This window comes from Heteronotia binoei, chromosome 2 (assembly GCF_032191835.1).
Source record: "Heteronotia binoei isolate CCM8104 ecotype False Entrance Well chromosome 2, APGP_CSIRO_Hbin_v1, whole genome shotgun sequence".
In the NCBI taxonomy this organism is placed as follows: domain Eukaryota; kingdom Metazoa; phylum Chordata; class Lepidosauria; order Squamata; family Gekkonidae; genus Heteronotia; species Heteronotia binoei.
The window spans coordinates 52,648,561-52,665,416 of NC_083224.1; the positions used below are offsets into that span (position 1 = coordinate 52,648,561).

Sequence of the window (16,856 nt, forward strand, 5' to 3'; positions counted from 1 at the left end):
CAAGCTTCCCCAAGGGTTTTGACCGTATGTACCTTTCCTTTCAGTTTTTTCCTCACATGCCTCCTCATTTCAGTGTATTTACCCCTTTTAACGTTAAACGTGGTTGTGGCGGTCTTTTTGGACAACTCCCTATTTATACAAACGGTGAAATCAATAACATTATGGTCACTGCTCCCAAGCGGCGCAATCACTTTTACATCTCTCACCAAGTCTTGGGCATATGCATAGTATATGCATAGGGTCTGGAGATCTCCTGGAATTACAGCCTACAGAGATCAGTTCCCCTGGAGAAAATGGAGGGTGGACTTTATGGAATTATACCTTCATGAGCTTGTTTCTGTCTCTAGCTCTCTTGGCCTGCTACCAAATGGTCCTGGCTTTGTACTTGTGCAATTATAACTTCAGTCCCCCCTTCCTGTCACATGACTATGTCATGTGACTATATTATTTATTTTTATTAAATTTATATCCCGCCCTCTCAGGGCAGCTGAGCTTATGTGCTTGAAGTTTAGTGGACCCCACATCTTTATCAGTGTGTGTGTATTAAAGGTGGATCTCTGCTCTGGAAAAACTGAACACCATTGCTCTGTATGATCTCTTATCATGTTCTCAGACCCACTACAGGACAGAAGAGCCAGCTGTGGCGTAGTGGTTAAGCGTGGCAGACCCTAATCTAGAGAACTGGGTTTGATTCCCCACTCCTCCACATGCAGCCAGCTTGGTGACCTTGGGTCAGTCACAGTTTTCTTAGTTCCACCTACCTCATATGGCATCTGTTGTGGGGAGAAGAAGGGAACGTGATTGTAAGCTGCTCTGAGACTCTTTCAAGCAGTAAAGAGCGGGGTATAAAACAAACTCTTCTTCCTCTAGATCAGAAATACCACAAAAAAGAGATGCAAGTAGGATTCTTGCAGGCCGCATAAGCAGAAAACAGCAGTGTCTGATGCCAGTGTCAGTGTGGCTGATATAAGGAGCAAAGATTGAAAAAGAGATGTTTCGTGTTCTAGTACTTTGCATGCTCTTTCCTCAAGCCATCTACTGGTCTTGATTCAACTATTGTATGAATTAAACAACCCAAGCTATCCAACTGGCTGTAATGTATAATCTGAGAGATCTCCCAGAATTTTATGAAGTATTGCAGAGGATGTAACTCTTGGATATCGCACAGTGTGTGATATGCTTATACATCCTGGGATGTACTTCCTAGACTCAAGTAGGCAACCCTGGTACAAGTGCCAATAGTGACACACCAGACCATTTGTTTGCCACTCAAGCAACTGAGGTTCTGGCAGCACTGCTGGTGCCAGAGGTGGTGGGGGAAGGCAACAGGCTTAGGCTTACGCCTGTATCCCAAAGTCTAATTCACACATACCCTGCTATACAGAAGTGTGTCCCTCGTCCAGTATGTGTGCTTGTCAGATGCAGAACTCTGCTCTTATCGTTGAATTACATCATGTTTACATCAGCCCACTTTTCCAGTGTGTTCAGATCTCATTGAATTCTATACCTTCCAAGGTGTTTGATACTCCTCCCTATTTGGTGTCATCTGCAAATTTAGGTCTATCATCGCCTCCCAAACTCCCAGTTGAATCCACAGTGAGTTGTTGAAGGGCTGGCAGCAGAGCTGAAGTTTAGTTTGCTCCAAGTGTGTCTGGCTAAATATACCCCTTGTCTCTCTCCTCTTTTTGTTTGCAAGCACACCAGCATCTTCACAGGTGGTGGTGGAGGAAAGTGCTGTCAAGTCAAAGCCACTTTATAGTACCCCCTATGGTTTTCAAGGCAAAAGATGAACTATCAAAGATTTCAGGTTTTCACGGCTGGTAACATCATTAGGGTTTGTAGAGTCTTTCGGGATCAAGTGCCGTGTTCTACTGGAGAAAGTTTTCCTTCCAGACGTTTCGTTCTCAGCTGCGGAGAACATCCTCAGTGGCTTTGCAGCCGGAGCAGGCGCTCAGACCTTCTTGGCTGCTGTGCATTGAGTGGGTATCTCATTGAGTGGCTTTCTCCAGTAGAACACGGCACTTGATCCCGAAAGACTCTACAAACCCTAAAAGATGAACTGCTGCTGTGTAGCAGAAAAGAGTAGGAGTCCAGTAGAAGAAGAAGAATTGCAGATTTATACCCCGCCCTTCTCTCTGAATCAGAGACTCAGAGCGGCTTACAATCTCCTATATCTTCTCCCTCCACAACAGACACCCTGTGATGTGGGTGGGGCTGAGAGGGCTCTCACAGCAGTTGCCCTTTCAAGGACAACCTCTGCCAGAGCTATGGCTAACCCAAAGCCATTCCAGCTGGTGCAAGTGAAGAAGTGGGGAATGAAACCCGGTTCTCCCAGATAAGAGTCTGCACATCTAACCACTACAGCAAACAGTAGCATCTTAACAACTAACAAAATTTGTGCTAGGGTATGAACTTTCATGAGTCACTGCTCACTTCTTCAGATGCTTCTGGGTAGCAACCCTGGACTTCCTTGGTGGCCCATCCAAGCACCAACCACAGCTGATCCTGCTTAGGCTCCAGAGAGCTGATGAGACTGGGTAAGCCTGTGCTATCCAGGTCAGCATAGACAGACATTTCACTTTTTTTCAGCTCTTGGGCCAAAATGGTTGCTTAGACTGTATGATTCTTTATTATGAACATATGAAGCTGCCTTATACTGAATCAGACCCTCGGTCCATCAAAGTCAGTATTGTCTACTCAGACTGGCAGTGGCTCTCCAGGGTCTCATGCTGAGGTTTTTCATGCCTACTTCCTGGACTCTTCTGGAGATGCCAGGGATTGAACCTGGGACCTTCTGCTTACCAAACAGATGCTCTACCACTAAGCCACTGTCCCTCCCCGTCCCTTACATTTCTTCTGTCACTCCAAGCAACCATTCTCTGTATAACTTTACAGATGGCAAGCTTGATGCTGTTGCCAAATCTAAGAGAGAATGCAAACACTGTGATAATGCAGGCAAACACATTTAGTAAAACTTTTTAAAAGAGTCATATATATTTTTTGTACAACTTTACAAAGAAAAGTCCATCCAATAAGCACCTGGATATAGACTCATTTTGTCAAAAGTCTTCCTCAGGAGTATTCCTGTTTTCTTCAAAGTCTTCAGTCTCTTCATACAATTAGTGTTGACACTGGGAGCAAGCCAGGCCTTAACCTCTTCTCTAAACAGATGCAAAAGGCTTCTGAATTTGGCTGGCAAAATGCTCTCTGCAACCTCTTTATTTTCATCAAAAATTATCATTCTGGAATAAACCATGGTAATTAAAACAAGATACCACACAAAGCTGAATGGAAGAGAATAAATTTTTTAAAATTTATTATTATTATTATTATTAAGAACTTATTTTCAACACCATTTAAATGTTTATATTTATATTAGAAGCAAGCCAATTCTGAACCTCTTTTCTTTGTTGTTGTTCAGTTGCACAGTCGAGTCTGACTCTTTGCGACCCCATGGACAAAGTCACGCCAGGCCCTCCTGTCTTCCACCATCCTCCAAAGTCTGCTCAAATTTGTGTTTTTTACATCAGTAACGCTGTCCAGCCATCTCAGCTTTTGATGTCTCCTTCTTCTTTTGCCTTCTGTCTTTCCCAGCATCAGGATCTACTCCAATGAGTGCTCCCTTCTAATTTGGTGGCCAAAGTATTTGAGCTTCAGCATCTGACCTTCCAAAGAACAATCTGGGTTGATTTGCCTTAGGACTGACTGATCTGATCTTCTTGCAGTCCAAGGGACTCTCAAGATTTTTCTCCAGCACCACAGCTAAGAAGCATCTATTCTTCTTTGCTCAGCCTTCTTTATGGTCCACTCTCACAGCCATACATTACTACTGTGAATATCATCGCTTTGATAATACAGATTTTTGTTGGCAGGGTGATGTCTCTACTTTTTATTGTAATGCCCAGGTTCTCCATAGCTGTCCTCCCAAGGAGCAAACGTCTTTTAATTTCATGGCTACAGTCACCATCTGCAGTGATCTTGGATCCCAGAAATGTGAAGTCTTTCACTACTTCCATGTCTTCCCCTTCGATTTGCCAGGGTATAGTGGGGCCGGATGCCATGATCTTAGTTTTTTTTATGTTGAATTTCAAGCCTACTTTTGTACTATCCTCTTTCACCCTCAACAAGAGGTTCTTTAGGTCCTCCTCACTTTCTGCCATTAGAGTGGCATCATCTTCATATCTGAGGTTGTTGATGTTTTTCCCGGCAACCTTAATTCTGGCTTCTGCTTCATCCAGGCCAGCATTCCTCATTATGTACTCTGCATATAAATTATATAAACAGGGTGACAATATGCATCCTTGTTGAACTCCTTTTCCTATTCTAAACCAATCAATTGTTCCGTATCCCATTCTGACAGTTGCTTCTTGACCCTTATACAAGTTTCTCAGGAGAGATGTGAGGCGGTCTGGTACTCCCATCTCTTTAAGGACTTGCCACAGTTTGTTGTGATCCACACAATCAAAGGCTTTAGCATAGTCTATGAAACAGAAATAAATGTTTTTCTGATACTCCCATGCTTTCTCCATAATCCAGTGAATGTTGGCAATTTGATCTCTAGTTCCTCTACCTCTCCGAAACCCAGCTTGAACTTCTGGTAGTTCCTGATCTACATACTGCGAAACCTAGCTTGTAGGATCTTTAACATGACCTTGCTGGCATGTGAAATGAATGCAATGGGGCAATGTTTGAACATTCTTTGGCATTACCCTTCTTTGGGAATGGAATATAAACTGACCTTTTCCAATCCTGTGGCCACTGCCAAGTTTTCCAAATTTGCTGACATAATGTGTGCATCAAACAGCATCATCTTTTAGAACTTTGAATAGCTCAACTGGGATACTGATATCTGCGCTCGCTTTGTTGTTAGTAATGCTTTCTAAGGCCCATTTGACTTCACTCTCCAGAGTGTATGGCTCAAGGTCTGCGATTTCACTTTCATGGTTGTCAAGGACATTGAGATACTTCTTTTCTAACCAAATGCAAAAGCCTTCTGAATTTTGCTGGCAAAATGTTCCCTACATTGTGTTCATATTAGGAGCAAGACATTCCTGAACCTCTTCTCTAACTAGATGTTAAAGCCTTCTGAATTTTGATGGCAAAATGCTCCCAATACCACTTAATTTAGAAGCAAGCTAGACCTGAACCTGTCGCTATAGTATTTATAACAACATATAGTGATGGTAATGTAATATAATGAAACTTGAAATATCCCGCACCCCAACCAAAAGGGGTGGGGTGGGATGCTGTGGATGAGGTATTGGAAAGGAGTCTCAGTTTACTTGCCACACGAAAGCTCATGCCGTGAATAAAACTCTGTTGGACTTAAAGGTGCCAAGACGGCTGCCCACCTGTAGATCCTTCTGTAGGGCTAAATCTTGCTCATTCAGGAGACGCCCATGCCGCTGCAAATCGCCGAGAGAGCGCTACAACAAGCAAAGCTGGGGGGGGGGGAGTGCTGAACCGAAGGGCACCCAGCAGGGGCGCGTGCCATCTCCCGAGGCACCGCCCACGATGTCAGCGACACACACCGCTACCCGAGCTCTGTGCTGGACGCGAGCATCGCCGAGCCTTCTGCGCATTCCAGGGCCACGCCCACCTCCTGCCCTACATGGGGATTGGTGGAGGCGGCCTCATACATTCGCGAAAGGGGGCGAGTCTATTTAAAGCCAGCTTTTTTGCCGCCAGCCGGCTCCCGCCACCTTTCGCCCCTCCTTTTTGCTCAAGCGCTCTTAGGCTCCGGCTGCAAAAGCTCCAGCATGTCGGACAAACTGCCCTACAAAGTTGGTAAGCGGTTTTCTTCCTCTTCGTTTGGGGCTGGTGAGCTGCCTCCGTGCAAGGCCTGGAAAGGTAGCTTGGTTCCTTTGCAGCCCTGATGGCGAATCACAGAAGTCCTGGCGGTGGCAGCACTTCTGTTCCCCGCGGGGCTGGCTCGAGCGGCGGGGATGGTTCTCTTTCACCGCAGATTGCTCTGCTTCATTGCACCTCTATAAGCGTGCTTCTCTATGCCCAAAGGGTTCGTCTTACGTTGATTCATTCCCCTCCCACTTAGAAACCATATGTGCGCGCAGAACTGCCTTCCTTATACAGAGGACTTGGCCATAAAAAGGAGCTATTTATGCGCGCTCTGTTGTGGTCCGTAGATGGATTTATTTTCGCCTTTTAAAAATCCAAAACGGACTTCAGCGTGACTAGCTAGCTTGTAAGCCTCTGAGCAAACTCCATGTGGCCTCAGGAGGGAACCGTGGCTTCTGGGAGTTGTAGTACTTCGGGTTCACCGACAGAAGGAGTGTGATGTAGTCTAGGGGATGCGGCAACTACATTTCCTATAATCCTTCTAGGGAGCGTGCTGTCAAGCAGCCGCTGGCCCCTCGCTATCTTAAGCACACTGATGTCTGCCAATAGTCCGTGTTACAGAGAAGCTGGGCAGTTTTGAAATGAGCTTCAAGAAGTACGTCAGAGTTGAGAGTTGCCCTTTAAAAAAATTTAAAAAGCACAGTTTGTCCAGTTGCGTAAAAGCAGGTATTTTGCAAAGTCATGACTGCGTTGGCCTTTGCACTCAAACGAAGAGCAGTGATTGCTCTTTATCACTGGACTGTTCCTCATTTGGAAAAAAGTCTTATTTTGTTTCAATTAGAGTTATGTTTTCCCAATTAATTCTCTTCCTAAATAGAGTGTTTAGTTTAGACTTTCTTCTGAGTTCCTCCACCATTAATGCAGAGAGTTACATTTGCCCGTTTGTATGTTACAGTGATCGCACGTATGTGTACAGCTGTTAAAGCGAACCACTTTGCAGATTAAATCAAGGACCAGAACCAGAATTGCACAGTCTGTTCTACATGGGCTGAATGTAACTTGAGAATTATTTTTGAGTCACGTTTTTATTAGTATATTATTAAGTTATTGTTGTATTTTAACTGTTTTACTATGACTGTGATCCTCCCTGAGCCCGTGTGGGAAAGGGCAGAATATAAATTAACCAAAATAAATAAATAAATATATTCAGAAAGAAAAGGTGCCTTCAAGTTACAATTGACTTGTGGCAACCTAATTCATGAGGCAAGATGCAAGCAGAGGTGGTTTGTCGTTGTGCTTGTTCAAAAAGCCTGTAAAGTTAACCAGAGATGGCACTGTCTTGGGTTGGTTCCCAGGAAACTCTCCCGTGAAGCTGGGAAATAAGTCTTTGGAAGGACTCCAGTTCTAGACCCTTGGGTATTTCATTGCTTTTGTGTCTGTCTAGCAGAAATGGCAAGTGAGGGAGCTTTCTGAACCACAAAGGGCAGCAGAAGATGCTGATGGAACAAATTACTTGAGTTAATGAAATACTAGTGTATGCTGTAAAGGGTCAAAAGGGAATTAACCATTAAATTCTGACCAAGGTCTGTTGGCATAAGTAGACATTGGGTGCATTCACACTAGACAAAATAATGCATTTTGCAACTGGATTTTTGCTGTTCTTACACAGTAAAAATCCAGTTGCAAAATGCATTATTTAGTGTAGTGTGAACACACCCAGTGTGATGAAGGATGTTGTTGATTAGAATGGGCCAAGTGGTGATTAGAATAGGCCTTTATACTCCACTCTTCACTATCCAAAGGAGTCTTGGAGTGACTTACAATCACCTTCCATTCCTGTCCTCACAACAAACACCTTTTGAGGTAGGTGGGGCTGAGAAAGTTCTGAGAGAACTGTGAGTGGCCCAAGATCACACAGCAGCTGCATGTGGAGGAGCAGGTAATCAAACCCAGTTCGCCAGATTAGAGTCCACTGCTCTTAACCATTACACTATGCTGGCTCTCTGGTTGATTCTGGTATGGTCATGTCCTCCCCACCCGCACATGTATCTGAAGCTCCTGTGTCCTCCACATTTGAGTATTTGAAATACTCTTTTTTGCTTTGTTAAACAAAACCCCATCAGGATCTGCATGAGATCTAACTTTATGGCTGCCAAATCTTTTGTTCCAGTTATTGAAAAGCACAGGAGGAAATAGCTTCTTATGTGTTTCATTGGTAACCTGTAGTGTGGTGGCTTTCTGTTTTTCTAAAATTCATTTGAAATCCTATTTACCAACAGTTAGAAGAGCAAAGGAAAGAAAGAAGGTAAAATGAATTTCTACTATTCCCTCCCCCACTCTCATTATGGTTTTCACTTAGGTTGGCTCTTGCGACTGCTTGAGACTGCCTGGATAAAACAGGTGCTGGAGTCTCTGAGCAGCTGAAAGAGGGAGATGCAATTAATAAATGCACATTCTGTAAAAGTGCTATAAGAACAATCTTGCAGGGGGAGGCTAAAGGTCTGTTTAGTTCACCATTCTGTTTTCAGCAGTGACCAGCCATATGCATCTGGGAATTTCACAAGGAAGGAACCTTTAATCTAGGTTCCTTATATGGCCGAGGACCCACCTACCTGAGGGACCGTCTTTCCCCATACGAACCCCAGAGAGCACTGAGGTCAGTCGGGAAAAATCTGATGACCATCCCCGGGCCGAAGGAGATTAAACATCAGAGCACCAGAGTACGGGCATTCTCGAGTGCGGCTCCTACTCTGTGGAACCGACTCCCCGAGGAGGTGCGGGCCCTGCGGAACCTTGAGCAGTTCCGCAGGGCCTGCAAGACCGTCCTTTTTAAACTGGCACATCCGGACTGTTAGGAAGATCAAGAATTAAGGAGCCGCCAATGCGGTCTGAAGATTCACACCGCAGAATAATTATATCATTGAACTGGTTTTTAATGTTAGTAGTTTCATTGTTGATGTTTTATATTGTTGGATTTAAATGCTTTTATAATATCACTGTATGTTTTGTAATATGCTGTTAGCCGCCCTGAGCCCGCTAAGGTGGGGAGGGCGGGATAGAAATAAAATTTATTATTATTATTATTATTAGAACCTGGATGCCAGGCAGAATCACAATGAGGAAGATAAATGAAGGATCTTAAAATAGGAACTCCCAGCTCCCTCAGATGAGCTGTAAGGATAGTTGTGTGAGAACCAAATGTATCCCCCACTCAATCTGTTCTGTTATCTCAGGTCCAAATGAATCCTTAAAGGTTCTCAGCAGAAGAGTTCTATAGATAAGATTTTTGTAGTGGTAATTTTTTGTGGCACTTCAGAAAGTGACAGGAATGTGTGTGTAGGCCATGAGCAACAATGGTGCTGTCGTTGGAGGGGGGAGGAATTGGGGTGAAGAACAAACCTGAGACTTCATGTAGGAGACAAAAGTTTGTAGTAGGACGGGAATCATTTTTATTTCCTTACCGCCCTGACTTTCTCCCCAGTGGGGACCCAAAGTGCCTGACATAGGTATCGTTTGCCTCTTTTCCATTTTATCCTCACAACAATAACCCTGTGTGGTAAATTAGGTTGATAAGAGTGGCTGGGCTCAGGGTTTCCCAGAAAGCTTCCATGGCAGAGTGGAGATTTGAACCTGAGTTTCCCAGATTTTAGACACTAACTGCTGTGCTACACTGGGTCTTGTGCATGGTGTTTATCCTTCAAATACTTCTCCAGAAAATGGTTGAAAAGGATTTTTAATGTACATGACTGAAAAATACAGGCTATATTGATTAAGAATGTTAACTGAGGAAAAAAGAGTTTAGTCATTGGATGTTGCAGAGCTGACAAATGTTTTGTTTCTTTAAAAGTATCTCTTTATTTTAGAATGTGACAATTCTGTATATAGTATGTAGAAGATAGAAGAAGAAGATATTGGATTTATATCCTGCCCTCCACTCCGAAGAGTCTCAGAACGGCTCACAATCTCCTTTACCTTCCTCCCCCACAACAGACACCCTGTGAGGTGGGTGGGGCTGGAGAGGGCTCTCACAGCAGCTGTCCTTTCAAGGACAACCTCTGCCAGAGCTATGGCTGACCCAAGGCCATGCTAGCAGGTGCAAGTGGAGGAGTGGGGAATCAAACCCGGTTCTTCCAGATAAGAGTCCGCACACTTAACCACTACACCAAACTGGCTCTCCAGTCTGGGGGCTGGGAGGAAAGTAGAGCATCTTCTGCTTATTCAATGGATTTTTGTAGTCAAGCAGACAATGCAACGCTAAAACAAATGACCATGAAGATGTGGGGGGAAATCTGGAATTGTCTTAAGAAATTAACACTTTTTAGAAGTTACGTACTACTGTATAGTAAGTCCGGAAAGGGCATCTAACCCTAATGTTCTATTGTTAAAAAAATCTTCTGGGTGGATGCTGAACCTAATCTAATCCTCTGTAGACATTCAACAGAACAAATTTTTTTTGTGCAGGTTGTCATTTTATACAGCCTAGGGACTTCTAAGCTTAATGTGTGATGCTATCCTAAGCAAAGTTATGCCCTTTTAAATTCTTTGGAGTCAATGAATTTGGAAGGGTGTAACTGATGAGGTTGGCTGTGTTGGTCACCTGTACATCAAAGGTAGGGCTGTGAAAATGTATTCAGAATGTAGAAACACTTCATCAACTAGGGCCATAGAAGCATAATCTATTGTGTAATCTTTAAGAGGGAATCAAGAAGGCCTTCTCCTCTTTCTTCCAGCTGCTGTACGGTATGTTTCCTAATAGCTTTGCAGCAGTTGTGCTGTCAGTGTTAATAAGGATGCCTGAATGAACTGTAGCTTCATGTGTGGGTTTTCCAACCACCTGTTTCTCTCTCTACTTACAGCGGACATCAGCCTCGCAGACTGGGGTCGCAAGGCCCTTGAGATTGCTGAGAATGAGATGCCGGGGTTGATGAAAATGCGGGAGATGTATTCTGCATCAAAGCCACTGAAAGGAGCTCGAATTGCTGGTTGCCTACACATGACTGTGCAGACTGCAGTTCTGATTGAAACTCTGTTGGCCCTGGGTGCTGAGGTAAAGTTGCAGGTTCCCTTAATAACATATGTGAGAAATGAGCTCTTGAATCCTGTGGAGGTGAAGTCAGACATTGCATACACAGTACTGCCAATGAAAGAATCCTCTTTTAAAATATAAATTGGATCAGACCATTACTTCATCAAGATCATTATCTACTCAGACTGGCAGTGGTTCTCCAGGGTCTCAGGTAGAGAGGTCTTTCACATCACCTAGTTCCTGGTCTTTTCAACTGCAGATGTTGGGGATTCTGCATGACAAGCAGATGCTCTACCACTGATCCATGGCCTCCTTCCCTGAAGAGATGTCCTCTTCAGAACAAGTGTGTGGAAATTTTTTAGACATAAATCTAGTTACTAAGGGTTCTTGAGATTAAAGGTGTCAGACACATCAAGATACTGTTTTGTAAGCCAGCATGGTTTAGTGGTTAGAATGTGATCTAAAGTCTGGGAGTTGCAGGTTCAAATCCCTGCTGTACTGTAAAGCTTGCTGGGTGACCTTGGGCCTGTCACTCTCCCAGCCATCTCAGGATGGCTTGGAGGGGGTGGTAAAATGGTGAAAGGAGAGCCAGGTAAACTGTGCTGAGATCTGTGGATGAATGGTGGAATTATATATGATACATATAGATTTGGCACAATGGTAATGCTTTTCCCCCACCCCAAATTGGTTTGCAGTTGATGTTTAGTGAACTGAGAGCACTCAGCCCGTATACAACTTTTTGTGATAAGGGGCTGGGCTTTGGTGGTGTGTTATGTGTGCTCATATTATCAGAGCTGAGGTTGGTGAGACAGAGAACAGGGCTTTTTCAGTGGTAGCTCCTAGACTTGAAATTTGCTGCCTTTCTCTTGGTCTTCTGGAGATCTGTAAAAACTATCTTATTCTGGAGAGTATTTGCCAAATACTATTTGGTGAACTGATTCTTTGACATTCTACTGCTTGTTTTTGCTGTCATTTTTAATACTGATTTTATTGCTTACTTTGTTATGGGATCATTTGCTTACTAAGGTTCTGTTGCTGATTTTATAGCAAAGGTTATGCTGCCACAAGTTGCCCTTTTTAAGACTACAGCTTTTTATTCTGTGTTAATTTTTATTCTTACTGGGAAGCTCCCTTTGAGTGCTACTTCAGTAGAATTATGTATTTTAACTTAATTAACTGGTTTTTATGTTTAATTTCTTTTTAATTGTTAAATTTAAAGTTTTATCATGTTAATTATGTGAAATGTTATTAGCCGCCCTGAGCCGCCTAGGCAGGGAGGGCGGGATATAAATAAAATCTATTATCATTATTATTAAAAGCAGGACAAAAATTCTCTTAAATAAATCAGGTTGTACAGCAAGCATTCTAAAAGTCTTGTAGAAGCAGGCTTCCTACAGTTGCTTGCCTCATTGGATTGTGTTTCTGTCCATGAAGCTTTCTGCAAATAATAATAATAATAATAATAATAATAATAAATTTTATTTCTATCCCGCCCTCCCCACCTCGGCAGGCTCAGGGCAGCTAACAACATTTCATAAAAACATACAATGGTTAAAACTTTTACATTTAACAATATAAAACAGTAAATATTAACTTAATAACATTAAAACAATCCAGTAAGTGCAGTTATTCAGCGGTGTGGTCTTAACCGCATTGGCGGGTGCTTAATTGCCGATCTTCTTAACAGTCCAGGTATGCGAGTTTAAAAAGGGCGGTCTTGCAGACCCCGCGGAACTGGTCAAGGTTCCGCAGGGCCCGCACCTCCTCGGGGAGTCGGTTCCATAGGGTAGGGGCCGCGATTGAAAATGCCTGTACCCTAGTATTCTGATATTTAGTCTCCCTCGGCCCGGGGATGGTCATTAGATTTTTCCCAACTGATCTCAGTGCCCTCTGGGGTTCATACGGGGAGAGACGGTCCCTCAGGTAGGTAGGTCCTCGGCCATATAAGGCTTTAAAGGCAAAGCACATTCACTTCCTGATCTGATATTTAGTAATGAGTGACTTCCTGATCTCCGCCTCCCCCCCCAAGCTGTTTCTTTTTTAGTTGGGGGGGGATGAAACTTAGTGTTTATGGATGTGCTTGGGCTTGTTTGTTCCAGGTGCAGTGGTCGAGTTGCAACATTTTCTCCACTCAAGATCATGCTGCTGCAGCTATTGCCAAAACTGGAGTTCCTGGTAATTTTTTTCCCATTTTGCATTAATAATTGAATTTCATAGTAACTTTGTTTTGCATGGTCCACTGACTGTCAAATGACATGGAGCAGACTGTCCTGCTTGCCTCAGAGCAGAATAAATGTTGTTTTGCTTCCCTGTGGGGAAAGAGTTCTCAGCTGACAAGACAAAATTCCGCAGATCAGTCTCCCTAGCAAGAGGTGCTGGAGTTACCGGGTTAAACAGGCCATGCTGCTTTTTCAGAGTGAAAACATAGATCTTAAGAGTAAGCTACAAAATGAAAATAGCATACAAGGAAAGTTACTTGTGAGTAACCTTGTGTCGTGCAGGAAGATGCATGCTCATTTTGACACTGATGAATGTTTTGGATTTGGAAAGTACTAGCAGAGTTGTTCCTTGGGTAGGGTGCCCTAAAGAAGCCACTGCTCACTTACAATAGCAGGGGCAAGGTAGGTGCTCAGACCTACACCCCATGTGTTTTCAGCCTCAAAGTAACTTTTATAAAAAGCAGCAATGTAAAATCAGTAGCATCAAATGCTTCACTTGCTTACTTGTCTTAATGTCTGATGGTCCATATGATGGAATTATTTGCATATATTACCAGTATTAACCATTGCTTGCAGACTGCCCTCTATAAAACAGGTGCCCATGTGCTGCATTTACACATTCCATGCTGGATGCCTAGAAATTAGAGAAAGATGAAACAAAGTAATGTGTGTGTGAAGCTTCTTCTATAACATGCCTATGAAATACCAGAGGAAAGCCGACCATCGGCATGATGTTATGGACTGTTGCTCAAAATACAGTGTCAGTTGACTTCTCAGGTTCTTCTCTTACTCTTTTGGTTACAGCAATGATGTCTTTTCTCTCTGTGAACTCTAAAAGTATTTGCAACTGAGGCAGAGACATGTGTAACCAGAGATAAGGATCAAAGTCCCTAAGTACTTACTTCATCAGAAGAGAAAGAAATTGTGTTTGTCTGATCATCAGTAATGTCCAACAACATAAAAATAAGGCTGATAGGCTTAGTTCAGCCTTCATAAAGTTTTACTGGTCATCTGTGTGTTCAATCAGACATCTCCGCATCAGAAAGCAATTTGCAGCTACAGGGCAAAGAAGTTGGATATACACAAATATTTGAATTTTTCAGATAAAAATGACAAGCTGTAGTAAATGATTTTAATTTTAAACCAAGCAAAGCAGTTCTGTGTGAACATGTTACGGAAATGAATTTAGGTAGACTAATACGAGAGGAGAGGAACTCTGAAGAAACAGAGATGGTTGAGTTGAGTAATGTTTTTATGCTCAAAGATTTGTTGCCAGAAATGGATCAAATGAATTTTTCTTTGTCAAAGATATTAACATTTTTTGAATAGTTACAGGAAAATATAAGCATATAAACATACTGTATACCGACAGCAAGACTAGTATGTCAGGACCAGCACCTAACTTCTTGGGACATTGTTAACCAGCTGCTGTTAAGGTTCTGGAGTAAAACATGCTTATAATCAGATTAATAATTGTGTTCTTTTGAAATCTAAGCTACCAAGGTCTTTGTATTACATTATATTTCTTGTACTACACGATGATTATGGTTGGGATATCACAGAGGTTTTGTGTTGATAGAAGTAGGGTTTTTTTGCTGATTTCCTCCATCTCACAACACACCTACGACTCCCTCCCATGCTGTTCATGGGGGTCTCCTGTCACCTGGGAACAGCATTATGAGGATCATTTGGGACTGCAGTGGAAGGGGAAGGCAAGGAAGTTGTGTTCCACAGATGGAAATCTCTTCCATCCATTGGAAGATACTGGTAGATCCAAACCTTGGTGTTAAGGATTTTGTCTTGCAAATCTTGGCATAAAATAAGGATCGATATAATACCAACTAAATCTGAAGTAGTGGTGTATTCTTCTAAAAGAAGTTAAATATGTTTGAGTTTCTTGAAATGATTGAAGGTTGATCTAAGTATAAATGTATATCAAACATACTATGGGCAGTAACTGTGGAAACTGAATCATCCTTTGTGTTAGTAAAAAGGAACAGAGTGTTAGTTTGCAGTGTCTCTCAAAATGTGGACTTACATGTTTAGGCATGTTGTAGTTTGATAAATGACTACTTCAGGTGCCTGAGGAATGTGAAGAACATGCCCAGCACACCCTTCCTTCTATCTCTATCTATAACCCGCCTTTTCTATGAGACCTCAGGCATCAACACTTTAGTCCTGAATCTTCTTTTGGAACAAACAATGTGTAACTGGACATAAACATTCTTATTTATGTTTAGATCTTCCTCCTTTTCTTTGACGCCCCTTTATCAAATTTCAGATGCTAAGTCCCTTGGGGCAAAGAGCTTTAACAAAAATTAAATTTGTATGTGCATTTTGGTAATGTTCATTAGATAGTACTTTGATTTGCATCCAAGGGAAGCTGATGGATTTTGATTAAGAACATTCAGAGACAACATATCCTTTTCTCTTCAGACATGACTAGACTACTTCGATTTTGGCTGTTATGCAGAGATGAGTCTCCTCTTGTTGCCTGAAGGAAGATTGCTGCTAACTCTCAGGAAGGATAGCCTTTCCATTTGTTTCACTCCAAGACTGTTCTATGACTTGACTTTAATGAACTTCTCTGCTTGATTTGGATCTAGTATATGCATGGAAAGGGGAAACAGATGAGGAGTATGTATGGTGCATTGAGCAGACCCTCTACTTTAAGGATGGACAGCCCTTGAATATGATTCTAGATGACGGTGGTGACCTCACCAATTTGGTTCACACCAAATATCCACAGCTCTTAAAAGGTAACTGTGTCTCATCTTCCTGAAGCATTTAAGTTTGCAAAATGGGAAAGGAAATTTCTCCCAGTTATCCAGAGATTCTGGTAAATCCTTGGGTGGCAGTGAGGGAAATGATTTACATATACATCTAAGGTCTAGTCCATTTGGTGGTGGTGATGAAGCAGGCATGCATCTCTGACATTAGCCTTGATCCAGAATACTATGCAGAGGTCTTATATAAAATTGCACAGTTCATCATTCTTCTCTCTCAAACTGAGGGAATGATTGCATGCATATAAAATAAAATAAATGACATTTATTCTGTAATTGAATTCTTAATCATAAATATGGTAATTAACAAATGGAAACCTCTGATATCTTGGAACAGGGTCAAGCCAAAGTTACATGTCCAGTTTCATTTTAGAAATGGAATTCTTTTTCTGATGCACATTAGCTAGTGAAATTTTCAGAGGCTTTTTTTTTTCTTTTAAAAATGCGTCTGTTGGCAGAACCTGGAGATATTCTGGGATCTTGCTGCCAATAGAAGACTTTGCATGAAATGACTAAAAATGGAGGTGTTCATAGCACATTCCAGTGTATGGTTCAATTTATAATGCTTTCCATTTCAGAAGACAGGGCTGTGTGATATCTAATAGTTTCCCTCCTATCACTGAAGACCCTACTTTGCCTGGTAGGCAACCTGTATGAGTTTTGCAAGTTAAGCAAATGCTCATATATTCATGTTGTTTGATTCCACATACACTAATGTTTGAAAGAATGGAAAGCTATACAGAGTGCTGAAGCCCTAGCAATTCTTCCTGATGACCTTATATGACTGGATCCCACTAAACACTGCTCACACATTTGCAAGTCATAAAAGCTAGAGGCCACCTTAAAAAACGAAGCTTTGATTTGTAGGAGGCTAATATGCATTCAGTTCATGTACTTTTGCAGTGGCAGATGGCAATTTGCAGAACACTTTATGGACACGGTAAGAGCCCCGTGGCGCAGAGTGTTAAAGCTGCAGTACTGCAGTCCTAAACTCTGCTCATTACCTGAGTTCGATCCCTGGCGGAAGCT

The 16,856-nt window shown here is 42.4% G+C and overlaps 1 protein-coding gene across 1 annotated transcript in view; it reads left to right on the top strand.

The window, feature by feature from the left end:
- The first annotated feature begins 5,631 nt into the window (after positions 1-5,631).
- The window catches only part of AHCY (adenosylhomocysteinase), a 35,825-nt gene continuing 24,600 nt past the window's right edge, over positions 5,632-16,856 (top strand). The window contains exons 1-4 of the mRNA XM_060230984.1: positions 5,632-5,787; positions 10,653-10,843; positions 12,922-12,997; positions 15,648-15,800. Of these exons, the coding sequence (XP_060086967.1) occupies positions 5,760-5,787; positions 10,653-10,843; positions 12,922-12,997; positions 15,648-15,800 (448 nt within the window). The 5' untranslated portion in view covers positions 5,632-5,759. The remainder of the gene's footprint in view (positions 5,788-10,652; positions 10,844-12,921; positions 12,998-15,647; positions 15,801-16,856) is intronic.